The sequence below is a fragment of the Staurois parvus genome, unplaced genomic scaffold, assembly GCF_062004578.1.
Source record: "Staurois parvus isolate SC_StPar_1 unplaced genomic scaffold, SC_StPar_1.0 ptg000226l, whole genome shotgun sequence".
Lineage (NCBI taxonomy): Eukaryota > Metazoa > Chordata > Amphibia > Anura > Ranidae > Staurois > Staurois parvus.
In genome coordinates this window covers 5,443,431-5,462,212 of record NW_028318022.1, presented here as the reverse complement: position 1 = coordinate 5,462,212, position 18,782 = coordinate 5,443,431, and the positions used below count along the sequence as shown (strand labels likewise).

General features: G+C 41.6%; 1 protein-coding gene across 4 annotated transcripts in view; it reads left to right on the top strand.

Moving 5' to 3' along the window:
• ARHGEF10 (Rho guanine nucleotide exchange factor 10) overlaps positions 1 to 18,782 on the top strand; it is a 199,537-nt gene that overhangs the window by 77,614 nt on the left and 103,141 nt on the right. For 3 of the 4 annotated variants that reach the window (XM_089679527.1, XM_089679524.1, XM_089679525.1), the window contains exons 8-11: positions 1,410 to 1,579; positions 11,296 to 11,412; positions 11,526 to 11,640; positions 12,848 to 12,960. In XM_089679527.1, the coding sequence (XP_089535653.1) occupies positions 1,410 to 1,579; positions 11,296 to 11,412; positions 11,526 to 11,640; positions 12,848 to 12,960 (515 nt within the window). The remainder of the gene's footprint in view (positions 1 to 1,409; positions 1,580 to 11,295; positions 11,413 to 11,525; positions 11,641 to 12,847; positions 12,961 to 18,782) is intronic. The other variant, XM_089679526.1, reaches the window with a different exon arrangement.

The following is an 18,782-nucleotide window of genomic DNA, read 5'->3' as shown; positions in this document are numbered from 1 at the left end:
TGTTTGGTTTGTCTGAAATATATATATGAGGGGCGTTCAAGTCAAATCGGAACTTTTCATTTCACAGGTATACATAAGGATGCTAGCGTGGCAGTACTACACGCAGTAGTAAGTGGCAAGTGTGTCCTCTTACTTATAGGCAACACACGTCATGGGTCAGTCCAGAAATTGTTCATCAAGATGGCAGACAACAGTGTTCGTGTTAGTGATGAGATGCTCAGCTGCTGTAAGTCATTTGAATGGTGTAAACGGTTCAAAGATGGCTGTACGTTCTTCAGTGACCATCCCGGCTGTGGTGGTTCCCAGGATTTTCTACCTCGTGGTGCCACTATCAACAGTAAATATTACTATCATGTTATGTGCATACACATCTGTGGAAAAAATGGCCTGCTTTGATCTCTAAGTGTGTCCTGTTTCTCCAGGACAACGCACAAGCTCATACTGCTCACCGCACTCCGTGCACATTACAGCAACTCGGCTGAGAGGTGTTGCCACATTCTCCATTCCTGGACCCCTAAAAGAATTCCTTGGAGGTCAGCATTTCATCACTGATGACAAAAGTGAAGTGGGCTGTCGTAGAATGGTTCAGGTGTACTGACAGATATTTCTATGCCTAAGCGTTCCACGCATTAGTTAAACACTGGTATAAGTGTACGGGTAGCAGAGGAGTATGTTGAAATATAAATGCAGTTTCCACTCCTTGAAATTTGTTCTTTTATTATATAAGCTCAAAAGTCCCAGTTTGACTGGAACGTCCCGAGTATGTATATATGTGTGTGTATATATATATGTATGTATGATATATATATATATATGTATGTGTGTGTGTGTGTGTGTGTGTGTATGTATGTATGTGTATATATATATATATATATATATATATATATATATATAGCGAGAGAGAGATGGAGAGGTCTTTTTTTCATAAATTATATTAATTAAGCGCACATTTGCTGGTTATGCTTTTTTTTCCCTAAAATATTCAATGTGTTACACTTACCTGCTCTGTGCAATAGTATTGAACAAGCTGTCCCTTTCCTTCTCTTCTGGTGCTTCCCACCAACGCTCTCGGCTCCTCGTGCAGGCTTGATCCCGAGCCAGGTTGCGTGCATCTATAGACACACTCACACACACACTGCACAGCTGCACAGCCATTTTCTCTTCACAGGAATTGATTAACAGCAGCAGGAGCCAATGGCCCCCACTGCTGTCCTTAATTCCTGTGAGGAGAGAGGGCAGAGCTGCCTTGCATGCACAGTGCTGGATTGAAATATGACTCAAGGTAGGTTAGTATTTATTGGGGGGGGGGGGCTGGGAGGTAAGCTGATCATGCAGAGAATGTACACTAAAAGCCTTATACCTTTAAACCACTTTAATATTAAGTCTAACCCAGTATCCTCTTGTCTTAGATCCTGAGGAAATGATTTATGATGATGTGGAAAATGGTGAAGAAGGCAGAACCAGCTCTTTGGATTATGGCTGGAGTTCTAGTGAGTTTGAAAGCTATGAAGATCAAAGTGATTCTGAGTCAAAGCATGGAGTTCCCATTTCCTTCCTCCGAGGAGGCAGTAAAAGACATGTAAGTTTGTTACTATTTATTTATTACTATTTATTTAGCTATTTATAGTTATTTGTTTTATCTGGAAAATGTTGGCTCTACTTAGGGGCCAGTTCACTACTCCCAAGACAGGATAAAAAATATGGTTCCCCTGTAGCAAGGGGACTGATGGGAAATTTGTCCAGTACTGTATTTATACCAGCCTATATGCTACGGCTTTGAGGTCATCCTTGCCCTCTCGCCTGCCACAAGTATGTTCTAGACTGAAACCCCTATCAGAACCAATGGAGCCTACATAATATAGAGTGTGCCTGGAAATCACAGGTTTTAGTCATGTTCATTATTTATTTATTTAAATCATTTATTTTACATTGATTGATCATTTAAATTTTTTATATTTATTTAACATCAATGTTAAACTGTTATTTGCATGCTCCTGTCATTTGGTTCTTTAGACAGTGCTTTTGATATATTTTTCTTTCATGCATAATAGAACTGTACCGCTTGTGGGTACTTTGATTACATGTCTATGCTGGACGAGGGTACATTTCCCTACGCACCATCTGGCCAATTGATGAATCTAAAATATAACCTTTATTCAAATCTATAAAAAATGTATGCTCAGCTGTAATTAATGCCCATTGGAGTGGAATGTGCTGTGCGCAATATGACTGGATACCATTGCAATTATGTACCTTGCATACAAATGGTTAACACCAGACCAAATCAAATAACATACCATTTTAAATGAATTGATGGCATAAACAGAGACACTGTGGATTGATCACAAGCCTATCAGCTTGATTATATAATCTCTATTAAGGAAATGGAGTTACCCCATGGGCAAAGCTAATTAGATAGTATAATCTATCTTGCTACAGACATGTAATACGGGTACACTCATCCACAGGCTTAAATGTCAGCCTCTCATGGACAAGACCCATACATCACCATATAGAGACAAAAATACCTCACTGTCTTGAGGAATGCAAATGATGCACTGTAAAACAAAGTACAGACCTCTCCAAAAAAGGGGAGAGAGGAGTGAATACCATGTGCATTCAAAAAGTGCTCCCAAAGAAAGATCCAAAGAAAAAATTAGTTTGATTTTTTTTTTCTTTGCGTATTTCTTTGGGAGCACTTTTTGAATGCACATGGTATCCACCTCTCTCCCCCCCTTTTTTTTTTTTTTTTTTAGAGGTACTGTACTGCGTTTTACAGTGCATCATTTGCATTCCTCAAGACAGTACATTCCACTCCAATAGCCATTAATTACAGCTGAGCATACATTTTTTATATATTTGAATAAAGGTTATATTTTAGATTCATCAATTGCTCAGATAGTGTGTAGGGAAACGCACCCTCGTCTAACATTTGTTATTTGCCAAAGATGATGATTTACAATTAGGGCTTAGTTCAATAGTTACTTTGATTACATGGTCAAAACACTTCCTAGAAGAAAATGTCATATTCACGATTTCATAATTTAGTCTGGGTGTGTTGCTAAATTGTTCCGCCTGGCAGTACTAGGGTCATTTGTTCGAATCCCAACCACGGCACCACCTGCCTGGAGTTTGCATGTTTTCCCTGTGCCTACATGGGTTTCATCCGGGTACTCCAGTTTCCTCCCACACTCCAAAGACCTGCTGGTAGGTTAATTGGATCCTGTCTAAATTGGCTGTAGTATGTGTATGTATGAATGTAAGTTAAGGACCTTAGTTGGTTAGGGACTGGTGTGAATATACAATATATATGTAAAGCGCTGTGTAAATTGACAACACTGTGTACAGTAAGTACCTGTAATAAATAATAAATTCTTGAATAATCAAAGTGAAAAATGTTTTTGTTTTTATACAGGAACTGCAAGATAGCAGTGAAATAGTTGAAATTCATACATTTGAGATGTTTAACATGCTGAAATATTTGTGATTCTGTTGCTCTTGTTTTGGATTTGCAAACAGCTGCCAAACTGTGTGCCATTATTTCCTGACTGAGCTTTGTAGCCTCATGTATCACCTCCCTGTGTTTGCCTTGCTTTTTGGACAGCTGCAAAGTTGCATTGGGGTGGGGTGGGCTGTGCAGTGTGGCAAAAAATGTGAGTCACAAGATTGGCTGAACTGAATGATAGATCCTTTGTCCATTAAAAGAACCATGTATTTCACCTTGCTTAAGGTACAATTTAAAAAGTTTTTCCATTTGGGAAAAAAGGAACATATAGAGTGCTTTAGCTTTCAGAAGAAGTCGCGCATATGCGCTACTCCCAGGGGCGGACTGAACATTTGGAAACTCGGGCACTGCCCTAGGGCCCAGGGTCAGTAGGGGGCCCCATGAGATGCCCCTGGTACCTTTTTCATTGGCTTTTTTGAGTTTGGGCAAGGACACAGGGGCCCCATGATTCCCTATTGCCCGGGGGCCCCATGAGTTGTCAGTCTGCCCCTGGCTGCTCCTTTCATGTTCTAGGAAAAATACTGAATTTAATCCTTTTTTTTCTTCAACATCTGACACACTTCTGCGATTGTACAATTCCTGGTCACTTGCTGTGTTCAGTGGTCTGTTTTTGCTTTTTGCATCATTACTGTGTTCTGGAAAGGGGCATGACCAAGCCAGCCATATATACCTATTTTTGTTTATAACTTTAGATGCTTATTATATTTCTGAACCTTACTGTGTTTACATGTGGTTTTCACTGAAAGAAATAATATATGCTTAGTTAAAATTTCTAAAATTTGTGATGGGCTTGCTTTATAAGTATAGTCCACCTTTTGACAATGTTTCATTTTACACCAATAGTTTACTTATACCTCACCACACTTGTAGTTCAGTGTTTGCTTGCTCCAGCCTCCTAACGGGCTGGACGAAGTGTTTGCAGAGGTCTGTACATTGCAACTGCAATGCACCTATCACAGTTGCAATGCTGGGCAGTGTTAAACACAAAAATTCAATAAATGCACATTTTTTAATTTGGGTGCATTTATTGCATTTTTGCAAAGGATGAACTTTAAGTACTCCTTAATAGTGACCTCTGGTATGTGTATTTGGATAAAGCTATAGCCATATAACTGAGTACTGTGAATGAAGGGAAGCAGTTGATTGGCATGTTTTAATAATTTTGCGCACATATAGAAGGATGCACTAAAATAGTGGAGTTTTTTGGTTGGTATGGTTTAATATTTTTGCACATGTATAGTAGAGCTCTTGGCCTGCTTGTCTACTTAGAGCTACATTTTCTTACAAGAAAAAGCTACCTTGCTTGTGCTTCAGTTGTTATAAGTCTCATTTTACAGGCCAGAGTATGTGTTTCTCAGTTACACTCTGCAGTGAGCCAAGGAATGATGTGTTAGGCCAGGAATGCATTACATTTCTGAGAGTGAAAGAGAAAATGTGTAATAGATTTATAGTAGAAGATTTTTGTTCCATTTGTTACAGAGAATAGCTTTGTTATTCTGTTATTGTCCAATTTGATTCATCAGTTAAAGTGGGACTAAGCCTCTTAGTCAACATTTTATGCTACTAGCCTTAGTAAATAGATAGGAGGGTATACTATATTTACTTGTTTTAAAGGCAAATTTGTCTTTATTACGTTTTCAACAGTTTAACAATACATAGCATGGAGGAAAAATGAAAACAGGTACAAGTGTACATACATAAGAAAAGCCATCGCACAAATGTGACAATGATTCATGTGAATAGGTGAAAATAGTTCCAAGGATCAATAACATATGGCATGTATTACGGAGATATGAATAAATATAGTGTTAAGGAGGGCATCCACGACGAGATGTAGGAGACAAAATGAGCTAGTTCCATATAAACTAGTATATGAATCTGAATCCAAACGAAAGCAAACTAAGAACAAGACAAAACCAAAAAAAAGGGGGGGGGGAAGAAAATAGTAGGAGAAGAGAAAAAAGGAGAAGTCAGTTGGAGAGATAAAGAAAGATAAGAAGAGAGGGGGATCGGGAGATGGGGATGGCAAAAAGCAGGACCGAGGCTGTCCTCTTCCAGGATCCCATCGGGACGACCCCATCAGCCACATCCGATGTGAGCCACGGGGCCAAACCGGTGGACCCCCCCAGAAAAATGAAATCGGGGGAGCAAGCACAAATCTGTCAGGGCCCGACAGGGGAACACATCTCTATCTCTGTTCTATCATACAAGAGGGTTTACGGAAGGGTCTGGGAAACCAATCCAAGCATCTGAGCTAGTAAAGTGGCTCTATAATATAACTCACAGTCTGGCAAACCCACTCCGCCTCCGAGCTTCGGGTAAGTGAGTAAACTATATTTTATTCTGGAAAATCCTGGTGCCAAATAAATCAAATCGAAAGGGAGCATAGCGATAGAAAGCTCTAAAGCACGGTAATCAGTTTAGTTTGAAAAACGTATAGCAACTTAGGCAAGATATTCATCTTGAGGGTGTTGATGTGGCTGAACCAGGGCAGGGCCAAGGCACCCCATGAAACCAGGTCTGTGCGAATACGGCGAAGCAGGGGTAAATAATTAAGGGAGTATAGAGCATTAAGGTCAGCAGAAATCATGACCCCTAAATATGTAATAGCCTTTGGTCGCCATTGAAAAGAGAAGTTAGAACGTAGATTCACCAATATATGGTCAGGTAAGGAAATATTCAGGACCTCTGTTTTAGAGATATTAAACTTGAAGTTACTGTAGAGACCAAATCTGTGGAATTCATGGAAAAGACTAGGGAGTGAGGTAAGTGGCTGTTGGACGTAAACCAAATGGTCATCTGCATATAGGGATAGTTTATGGTGTGTGGAGGGAGTGCGGACGCCCAATATCGAGTCATTAGCTCGAACAGCTCTCGCAAGATGTTCCATTACTAAAACAAAAAGAAGGGTCGAGAGGGGACAACCCTGTCTAGTTCCATTCGATATGGGAAAGGGTGGAGAAACCGTACCATTCACCAGGACAGATGCCAAAGGATGAGAATAGAGGGACATAATCTGAGCTAGGAAACGCGGACCCAAACCTATCTGTTCTAGGGTGAGACTAAGAAAATGCCAATCTACGCGATCGAATGCCTTCTCAGCATCAAATGAAAGGAGGCAAGCCCTTAAGTCATGCTGCTTAATATAAGAAATAAGGTGAATTGTTTTGGAAGTGTTATCCCTTGCTTCACGATCATGGTGAATCAAGGTTGGTAAAAAAGGAGAGAGGCGGTTCGCTAGAGTGTTTAGCAAAAAGCTTAACGTCCAGATTAAGAAGAGAAATCGGGCGATAGCTACCGCAGAGAGAAGGGTCTTTACCTGGCTTAGGGATAACCAAAATATTGGCTGATAAAAAAGCCGAAGAAGGTACTTTCAGGTCATCAATAAGATTAAAAGCCAGGGCCAAAAGGGTGGCCAGTTGGGCGGCAAATGTTTTATAAAATCACAGGGTAAACCCGTCCGGGCCCGAGAATTAATTGCCCCAAGAACTTCCATGATAGAGAAGGGCTCTTCCAAATCTAGAGCATCTTGGACTTCTAAAACAGGCAACGCTGTCTCCGCAATATAGTGGGATATAGTTGGAAGAGAGGAAACGAGGGGCAGCGAGGTTGGTCGCAAATAAATGATAAAGTTGAGAATAATAATGCTCAAACGCAGAAGTGATTCCTTTGTTGTAGTGGAGTTTAGTGTTGTCGGGCGCCTTAATATGTTGGATCGGAGAACGGTACGGTCGAGGGTGGAGTACACGCGCCAGATGTTGTCCACATTTATTAGCTAAGGAGTAATGAGTGGTGTGTGCTTTGTCTCAGGCAACAAGGGAGGAGGAATCTAAACGTTGGTGCAAGTCTCTACGAGCGTTAGATAAGGTCACCGCGAGAACCGGATCCAGTGTGCATTTGAGGAGAATTCTAAGCGCACAATGAGTGAAAATAGTCGACACATCTCTTTCGTACGAGCCTTTTTCAGGCGAGAGCCATGTTTGATAACACCTTGAAGGACACATTTAAGGGTCTCCCATTGAGTAAAAGGGCTGGTAGTGTCCAATGCATGATCAGAAACAAAGTCTTGGATGGTTTTCTTAACTTCCGTGACACATAGAGAATCTTTGAGCAGAGTATCATTCAAGCGCCATGAGAAGTAACGTAAAGGCGAAGGTCTGTCTTGAAGTGTAAGATGGATTGGGGCGTGGTCCGACCATAAGAAATGGCCGAGAGAGGATGAAATCGGATAATCTAGAAAAGACTGTGAAACAAAGAAATAGTCTATACAACTATAGGACGCATGAGCTGCGGAGTAAAAACTATAGTCTCGCTCCAAAGGGTGTTGGATACGCCAGACGTCCACTAAGTGTAAGTTGTGCAAACATGACTTGACTTGAGATAAGACCGACGAGGAGGAAGAAGATTTACCTGCAGAGGTGTCTAAATCCAGAGAGAGAGAGCTATGTTGAAGTCTCCTCCGACAATAAAACAGGGACCCCCAAAATCGGACAACTTGGAAAGGACCGCTGTGAGAAATGTAGCCTGATTTTGATTGGGAGCTTAAACGTTCGCCACTGTAAAGACGAAATTATGATATTTCAATTTAAGGAAAAGATAGCGACCAGCTGGATCAACTAGTGAGTCCAAGACTTCCGGGCCAAACGTATGATGAAAAGCCACAGATACACCTCTGGATCTCGCCTGCGGATTAGTACTATGATACCATTGCGTATAACAGCGGTTGTGGAGGGCTGGGATACCATCTGAGCGAAAATGAGTCTCCTGGAGGAGCAAGATCTGTGATTTATGCTTATGGAAATGATATAGCATCTGGCTCAGCTTCTCTGGGGTGTTAAAGCCCCTGCAATTAATAGAGGAAAATTTGATCGGGTCAAAATTATCTGAGGTAGAGGAAAGAGGGGGAGAGTGTATCACCAATGGCGCTCTGCCAAACCGACCCCTACTTCCGAGTAGAGAGAAGAAAAAAAAAAAGGGGAAGAAAGGGAGAATTAGCGAAAAAGGAGAAAAAGCTGAGGAGAAAGGAGCAGAAAAAGTAGGAAAATGAGCGGAAAAAAACTAATAGACAAACTGTCTAGATAACATACAGTGTGGTACTATGTATTACACTGAAGGCCCAGGTGGGGAACGTTAGAGGCACATGTTTCTGATCCCGACCCAGGTCTCCCGCAGGCAAATAACCTAGGGAAAGGACACCCTCGGTGAGGATGACCTCCTCCCATGACACATGTCGAGTAAACCCTCGAACAGGCATGGGAACACAAAAAAAGGGGAGAACCCTCTAGCCCCCCCCCCCCGACAATAAACAGAAGCATAACACAGTAACAACAGGGTACGAATAAACCAAAAAAAAAATAATAATAAGGGTGCCCAGGACCTCTGAGACTATGGCCGAAGGCGTCCCCGTCCACCACAGCAAACGTCAGCGGTGGAACCCAAGGGCTAGCCCCAAGCCACAGCCCCAGAGCCCAACAAACAACTGGCTTAAGTATAAGGCACAGGTCCAAAAAAGAGCAACCAACAGGTTATATCAAAATCTTGAGGAGAAAGGAGGGGAGAAACTCCCAGTTGACTCGGAAAGAGGATCAGCCTTCTTGGATCTGCTGGGAGGAGGATCTGGAACGTTTCTTCTTCCTGCGATCAGACCACTGCCAGGACGAGGAAAATGGGAGGCCTGGGGTCGGGAGCCGGAAGGGCCAATCCGGGAGGGACACTTGAGGCAACTGGAACACACTGAGAAATGTGGGCCGGTCCCCAGTTGTATGAAATTGTGCTGATTTTCCATTCTGAGAGGCGTGTAGTTGAAATGGGAACCGCCACTGGTAGCAAATCTGCCTCTCCTGTAACATCTGAGTGAGAGGGCGCACGGCCCTGCGCATGGCTAGTGTCTGGCGGCAGAGGTCAGGGAGAAGCATCACCGGCACTTCATTGAATAGGATGGTATCCTGCGTGCTAGCTGCATGCATAATGGCGTCCTTGACCCTGAAGTAGTGGACCCTGCAAAGGGTATCACGGACAAAAGATGGATCAGGGTTTCTAGGCCCATCGTGCGATGTACTTGGTCCAGCTCAATAGGGGCGTCTTTGGCCTATTGCAACAATTGGTTGAATATGGCGTTAACCGCTGCAGCCAAATCTTTAGATTCAATGGTATCAGGTATGCCTCGAATCCGTATGTTATTACGGCAGTTCCTGCTCTCAATGTCATCCTGCTGGTACATGAGCTGTTGTATTTAAACCGTGTGGGAGTTAAGGGTCTCTTCATGGGATTGTAAGGCATTACATGGGTCGTCAGTGGTATTTTCAGTCTCTTCCATACGCACGCAAATGTTTTGTTTAAGATCAGAAATTTCCTGCTTGTATGTGCTTTCAATACGTTTCACATACTTCAAAATCTGCCTTTGTAGGGAGAGATTTGAGGTAGGAGTGCAGGGACTGCATGTGGGACTGCAGATCCCAGCCATCCTCAGAGCAGAGAGATGCTGGGGAAGGGCTGCGAGGTGTCTGTGGACCCTGTGTGGCCTGTGGGTGGCTGAGTGGATCCCTTTGTGCAGGGGGGGAGCCCCGGGGGCTTACCTGCCCGTCTTCCTGGAGCTCCGTGTCTTGGGAGGATGAGGAAGGGAGAGGTGCCGGCGCCATCTTGCCTGTCGGGGTGCCCAAGGCCTCGGCCGAGGATCGGGACATATATCTGCTTAAATCGCCATCGGACCGCCCCCCCCCCGCAGGTCTCCGGGGTTCCGGCGTTGATTTTTGCCCATGTGGAGGGCGGGAGAGAGCCCGTGGGAGGGAGAAGAGCCCGCAAGGAGATCCGGGCCAGGAGCTATGCAGAAGTGCTGCTATCGCTCCATGCGCCTGGCCACTCCCTATTTACTTGTTTTAAACTACTTTTTTTTTTTTCATGCGTCTTCAGTTGCTTTCTGACTTTCTGGTTTCTAACCTAGGCCAAAATTATACCATACATCCCAAGCGTGTACATGGGCATTTTTTTTTTCATATTGAGGAGGAGCTTTCTCAGCTAAGCGCACCCTCCTGCCTGCATGCCTGCGCTAAGGGCAGATGGATTCCAGGTAGTAAATGCTACATAAATCATCTGTCCTTGCTCGAGATGTCCATGGCTAGAAATACTGGGGGTGTTTTTGAAAAGTTTCTCAACAAAATAATGCACGGAGACCTGGATGGATGGATGAGTTTGTTTTGAATATTAAAAATGAATTAAATAGCATTTTCAGTTTGTGGTAATCAGATACAGTTTAGTTCTGCTTTAAGAATTGGTTGAATGTTGTTGGAAGTACAGTGTTGGACATGCCTAGGCAAAAGTATTTATAATTACTAATACAGGGAAAACATAGCACCGAGATAAAACAAAATCCATTTTAGTGTATATCGTATACCCAACACACAGTTGTAATGGAAGTGAAAAATATTTGTACCTTTACTCCCCTATCGAATTAGTCTGCTTTTAAAAAGCTCCACACTTTAGCCTTCTAGTTTTACTTATACATATCTATAAGACTGCTGCCATCAGATTTCAGTGGAATTCTTGATTGGGCTGTGAAGTTGAGCATGATTATCTGATGATTTATTCTTAGGTGTACTCTGACAGCATAGCAGACCTAAATACATATATGATTAAATGCATTCATTGTTGTGCCTGTACCCAGTGACTTTAAAAGTTTTTTTTTTCATTTTTTGTTTTAGTAGTAGATTTGTAGTGTAGACCAAAATAGTATTTTAATACATAAAATATTTTACATTGTTATTTATGAAGGCATGCTATATCTTTTCATATAGCTTTCTCAGGACTTAACACGTATAAAACAACACTACGAAAGAAAGATGAAAGATTTGGTGGCAAACAAAGTGGGAGGAGTAGAGATCCAACATTTAAAACATAAACATGAACTCAAGGTGATGTAGCATGTCTTTCTCAGTACCCATTAAGTGCATGAACAGTCCACCCTGGTAGTGTTTTTGTGTTGTGTTATTGTGTATTTAGCTTTATATTTTGCTTTATATTTTAGATGCAGAGGCTTATGAAGGCTGCAAAGGAGGGTACGAAAGATGGACTTGAAAAAACAAAGGCTGCTGTGAAGAAGGGTCGTTCCTACATCAGAACAAAATCCTTTGTTTTGCATGGTACAGTTAGATGACTTGTCATAAGAAAAAAGCATTTGCACACCAGATTGCTGTCCTTAAAAATCCAGTTAGCAGGATTGTTAGCAGTTTGTAATTTAACATTATAGTATAGCCATTATACATGGTAAACTATAACTTTTGCTATTATCTGACTAAACATGGTACAATTGTACAATTTTCTTTAGATCTGGCAACAACTTTAGAACTCAAGGGCCTGCCTGATTACTGATTGGAAAAATAATTTCTTTATATATTTATCATATTACATGTTTTTGCTAAAATCTAAAGAAGATTGTACAGATTGTAATGTGTATGGCCATTTTAGCAGCAGCTGTTACAGGGTTTCTGCAGTTATCCTAATAGCAAGAAACCGATGTCACTGTAACTGGACAGAAGGTGGTTGGGGCCCAGTAAAAAATTCAATAGTTTGAGGAAGCGGCCAAAGTAGCTCTAATAGGTAATAATATCAATGATTATAACATTAATAATACCACATCTTAGGGTACATGATTACTCAAGACTTTACTTGTAAAAGTTTAAAATGCCTGACAGGTGTAATTTACATTATAGATGACAAAATATAAATTTTAATGCATTAATAAGGTAATTATGAAATATTTCTTATTAAGATTTTATATCCATTATTTGAAGCCATCAGGTGGTGCTGTAAGCAAGTTTAGGTAGTATCTAAAATCTCAAGATACAACTGCTCTGCTATACAGAGACCTGAAGTCACAGGGGATTGGCACACCCAACTCTGCAAGAAAAGATAGCACATCCTTAAATAATGTGATTAATACAAATTAGCAAAAAGCATAAAAGCAGTGCTGGACTTTTCTTATTAGCAACCCCAGCACTTCTTCGAAAGCACATGTCTATGTATACATCTTGAATGTTTATTGTACAATGCTATGCAGATGACTTAAAAATAATAAACACAACAGCATATAAATGTATAGGTTAAAAAAAAAAATTACAGTAATAATATAATACTTCAGTTTCTTTGTAAACTTTTTTACATTATCATCTTTTTCTTGTCCAACGTAACATTTTAGGATGACTTGCAAATAATGTAAGACCATTATACAGAATGGAATATTTTTTGAGGGGAGGGTATGATTAAATGACCAACTTTTCCATTTTCATCCCTTGAAATATCAAATAAAAAAAAGGGTCAACATTTAACATATTTGATTTTGTGGTTTAGATCGTAAATCTGCCTGCCTTGAAGATGAAGATTTGAATGTGTTCATAGATGTGGACTGTGTACATGCAGAGGCAGTTATGTCTCCTATGCCAGAAGGATTAAGTCAGCAGCAGGTAATATTTTTTGTTTTTTTTGTTTTTGTATTTAATTTTGTAAGTTTACTTAAAACAACGTTTCATATTCCTGATTCTCTGTACCCTGGGCCAGCGCTACCACTAGATGAACTAGGCAGCCGCCTAGGGTGCAGCTACCTGGGGGGTGCTGGGATGGGCTACGCTGTAGGATTTGTGCTAAAGGAGGGGGGGGGGATTTGGGTAAATTGGGAGGATTTTATGCTGGGAAGGGTAATTTGGAGGGGTGATAGCTAGAGGAGGGATTTGGGGGAATTTGTACTAGGTGGTGATATTGAAAGAAGAGGGTTGTGCTGGGAGGGGCGATTCGTGCTAGGAGGAGGGATTGGGGGGGGGGGGGGAATTTGTGCTAGAAGAGGGGATTGGGGGGATTTGTGTTAGGAGAGGGTATGGGGGGGATATGGGGAGGATTTGTGTTAGGAGGGGGGATGGGGGGATTTGTGCTAGGAGAGGGTATGGGGGGGATATGGGGAGGATTTGTGTTAGGAGGGGGGATGGGGGATTTGTGCTAGGAGAGGGTATGGGGGGGATATGGGGAGGATTTGTGTTAGGAGGGGGGATGGGGGGGATTTGTGCTAGGAGAGGGGATGGGAGGTTGTGCTAGGAGGGAGGATGGTGGGGGGATTTGTGCTAGGAGGGGGGATTTTAGGGGAATTTCTGCTAGAAAAGGGGATGGGGGGGATTTGTGGTAGGAGAGGAGGATGAGGGGAGGGGGGTTGTGCTAAGCGGGGGGATTAGAATGGGGAGAAAGGATTTGTGCTGGGAAGGGTAATTTGGTAGGGGTTGTGCTAGGAGATGGGATTGGAGGGATTTATGCTAGGAGAGGGGATTTGGGGGAGAGGATTTGTGCTAGGGTATAACATTTAAGGGAAAGCGGATGTGTTCTAGGTGGGGTGAAATAGAACTACAGGTGAATTTTATTTATTTGGGGGGGGGGGGGGTGTAAGATGCAAGAAGTCTTACACCAGCCCTGGCTATACCATGTACTTGTATAAAAGGTATCATGTTCTTTTTTCATTCCTTCCTTTGTGTGAAATACCTGGTGTTCCTGCCAATCCCCCTGATATCCTGGGACAATGAGATACAGATGACAAAATGAACTAACACAGGTTAAACTGCTTCCTCACTCTATCCAAAATGGAAAAAAAGGAGAATCCTGCTAAAGGAGACTCTTAAATAAGTATCTCTTGCTATTTTTTTTTCTTGCTCTGGTCTCTTTAGGTACACAGTACATATAGCACTTTGTCCCATCTATGTGCTGGGGAAGCCAAGTTTCAGTGAATGACTATGCCTCCCTCACTACTTTCCAACCACACTAAATCAAAGAGACAAATAGGTAATGAAGGATGATTGATGGTGCTTACCTGAGATAAGCGCCATAACATTTGATGCAAGGATGGGGTGTGTCACACAAGCACTTTGCAGCAGAGGTGCACTCATTCATGTATATAATGTGTGCTTACTACAGCAGGAATCAGTGGCAGATGTGCTCTGCCCCAGTGACATCCAAAAATCAGTCATCTTTATGGGGAAGAGCAGAGAAGCATGAAGTTAATAAAAAATAATTGATTTTTATAGCAAGAAATTATTGTATTTCTTAATATGAAAGGTATTTGCACATGCTTTTCTGGGCACCTAGTTTATTTTAAATGACAAAGTTTTCCTTTAATACTTATCTCTGTGTGGACAGTGACAGCGGTATTCAAGGGCTATGACCTCCAACAAAATCCCTAGCATTTACCACTTCAGGGAGTGTTTGATGCCTGCATTACCCACTACATGCTGTGGTATCATCTGCTTGCTCCATGGTCACTACAGGACTCAACTGTGACATAGGGGAGAGCAGGAGAAACCACAGCAGGGGACCAGCAGGGGACCAGACACACCCAAACGTGTTGGCTGCTGAAGATTCTGCAGGGGGTGTACATAACATATGCTAAATTGCAGATTCTGCCTTCATTTCCTGAATATATGCTGCCTAACTGGGTGCAGTATATTGATCACTGGAGGCTGCACAAAGTTCCTGGCTGCTTTTTTTGCTCCAGGAGGAAAAATGAAGGGACTCCAGACGGTAAATACAATTCAGAGTGATTTATTTTTTTCCATAAGCAGCAAAAATGTATTAAATCATATTCTAGTCTGCTGTACTGTAAAATACTGGAACCTTTCCAATCATTTTGGTATGTAATAGGTTGAAAAAGGTATGCAAAATATTGCATCAGACAGAACCTTGTTGTCATTTTTGCAGGCTGCCTGCCATCTAGTGGCCATTTGTATTCCCAAAATGGCATAACAGGCTTTTAAAGTGGTTGTAAACTTGATTCTCCACACAAGGTAATATCATAATGTGCTAGTATGCATCGCATACTAACACATTATGAAGGACTTCCCTTAGAACGAAGCCCTCCAGCTGTGTGCTGTCACCATTGACAGGGCTTCCATCTTCACCCAGTCTTCCTTCCGGGTTCATGGGTTCTGGCCGCTTGATTGGCTGAGCCGTGATGATGTCACTCCCGTGCATATGTGTGGGAGCCGCGGCACAGAGCTCTGAAAGAATGGCATGGAACAGCTATTCCTTCAGTGCGCATGCAATGGTGACGCCAGCGGCTTCAGGGACACTGAATATCTCCTAAATGTTGAACGTTGTACATACAGGTAAGCTTTATTATAAGTTTACCTGTAGGTACAAGTGTCCAGTGTGGGTTTACTCCTACTTTATGATATGTACTTGGCTACAATTTTATATGTTGTTGGGTATGTAAATTCATAATATTTAACAGATCCATTTTTCTTGCTAAAATGTAGGGTTGGCAGCACATTATTTGGAGCCCTGAACCTAAGACGTTTTTGTTTTTATATCCTTTTCTTCCCAGTTTTGATATATATGTAAAATCTGAAACAAAGTGATAATAAAGGCAGATTTTTAAATGTTTTAAAAAAAATAACAAACATGTCATATTTACCTGCTCTGTGCTATGGTTTTGGACAGAACTGGACCAATTCTCTTTTTGCATCACCCTGCCAGTGTTCTGGGCTTCTACCCTCGCTGAGTTCCCATGATAGCAAGCTGCTTGCTGTGGGGGCAATCATGCATGCTCACTCCTGAGCTGCTTTTGTTTGTCCATAAGACACAGAGGTGGATTTACTAAAACTGGTTCACTCAGAATCTGGTGCAGCTGTACATGGTAGTCAACCAGCTTCTAACCTCAGTTTGTTCAATTTAGCTTTGGCAGTAAAACCTGGAGGCTGATTGATTTTTGTGCAGAAGTGCACTTGATTTTGCACTCTCTAGCTTTAGTAAATAAACCCCACAGAGTGCAGCTTTGGCCCACCCCCTTCTCACTGGCTGTGATTGACTGCTGTGTCTGACCAAATGAAGAGAGAGAGAGCCAAGTGAGCCTCTACTCCTGCATATCGCTGGATTGAGGTCAGGCTCAGGTAAGTATTTATGTGAGGCTGGTTGGGAGGGGGGGATGCATGCAGAAGGCTTTTTACCTCCTGTTTCTACAACCACTTTAGGTCTAGGTTTACACTAGTGTTGCTGCATAATCTTGCATTTATAGTGCATTTTTGTAGCACATTTTTGATGCTTTTTCATGTTTCTCGCATGTTTTTTTTTTTTTTTTTGTAGGGGAGACTGGTTGTTAGATACAAAACCCTGCCTAAAGCGCATCAAAAAACACATGCACATGTTTGTTATGCATTTTTCATACATTCATATTAACCCCTTCACACCGACGTCAGACAAATATGCGGCCTCACAGAACTGGGCTTTTTTCCTTGGGGCCACATATTTGTGTACCTGTCTTTGTGCTGGGAGCGTGCCGCAAAAAGACCAGGGTGTCACTGAGAGCCCCAGGTCCCATTCTAACGAATGTGACTTCAGACCCCCGATTCCAGGTCACATGATCACTGTGATAGCCTCTGATTGGCTAACACAGTGATTAGTCACTGTGAGGCCCCCCCCCCTTGTTTTTTCTTTCCTCTCTGAATGGAGGAGAGAGATACATTGTATCTCTCTCTCCTTGCAGAGAGGGGAAAAAAACAAGGGGGGGGGGGGGGCTTCACAGTGACTAAATATGTAAATATTAAAAAATACATAAATACCTAGATCAAGGTTTGATCTAGTTCAGTGCCAGGGTTAGTGTTTGGATCAGGGTCAAAGGTCAGGATTTTTTTTTTCTAATTGGTGTCAATGTGTTTTAGGTAAAAAAAAAACAAAATAACAAAATGCACGCTATTGTTTCTGGGCTGTAGTACAGGTACACACAACAAATAACATACACATATATGGTATCGCTGCAATTGTCAAGAGCAGGAAAATGTATTCTGGGTTGTTCTTTATGGAGCAACAAAAAAGACACAGCTAAATTTAAAAAATATATATTTTTTTATTATTTTGGGCCAGTTTTCCTTTGATATTAAAAAAAATCAGGAGATATCCATTACCATTTGCCACAAAATAAAAGCCCAATTTGTCCTGAAAAAAATAAGGTATAATTCCTAGATTGTAAGCTCGAAAGAGCAGGGCCCTCGAACCCCTTATGTATCACATTGTATTGTTTTCGTACTGTTGCATGTTCTGTCTCCCTTTGTAAGGTACAGCGCTGAGCGAACTGTTGGCACTTTATAAATACTGTATAATAATAATAATTCACCTGGCTGTACAAAGTAGCTGTGATGATATGTACGGTTTTACTAACACATATCAAAGTTGTAAAATTTTACTTAGGCTTTAATATTTGTTTTACCCTTAGGCATGAAGGGGTTAAAGTAAAAAATGTACTATGCTGCACCAAAAGAAGCACCTGCACCTTTTCAAAAATTGCTCTGCACCATGTTGCATTGGTGTGAATGGACAACAAAGAATAATTTGATTTCCATTGTTGTGCATTGCAGTACGACCGCAGACACAGGAGAAATTACACTAATTTAATCAGAGACTAAAGTAGATTTTTTTTTCTATTACAAAAATAAATATATACTGTATATGTGCTGCAACGCTTAGTGAATGTTACCCCAAATTATGGGGGTCTGTGTTTTACATATATTTTTTGATAATTGTAACCTGTTCCCCTTTCCTTCTATTCTAAACTGACCACTCCAAGGACATAAACAGATCAACCCTAGCATGGTCAGTTTGCATTTATGCCTTCTACTTAGGAGCTACAGGATACCAAGTCTATATTCCCGTGGTCAGACTTTGGCTGACAAATTTACATATGGAAATTTTAACATGGTGAGATACTTGGGGGGGGGGGTTGTTAGCTATGTGGTGAAAGCATGTTTAAAGTAGGGACTATAGGCAATTTTTTTTTCATTTTGGATGGAATAATGGAGGGTTATAACCCCTGTCAGTGTTTTTTGTGATCTGTGTCCCATTGGGGAGATTTACCTTCACTTCCTATCCCATAGCCAAAACAGGAAGTGAGAGTAAATCCCTGCAAATTAAAGGAATCCTTTGGGGCCTTCCAGGTCACCAGAAATAGTATACTCATTGGAAGATTTTCTCTCTCTTACTTTTCTGGGGACAAGCCAAGATTTGGTATTTTAACGAGGGCACAGACAGCAAAAAACCCGTTTGCACCGTTTGCACTCTATCCAAAGCTAAAAAAAAAAGTTTTGCCTTTAGTGATGCTTTAAATTCATTCCAGTCCGAACAGTGTTTTAGGGCTTGTTGCACCACTTTTATGAAACAAAATCAAAGTTCAACAGAAAAATGGTTGCCCATGCAGGGGGTTTTCAGTATCAAAAACAGGCACAGTAAAAATGTCTGGCTTTATCTTTTCAGCAGCACTGCTGCT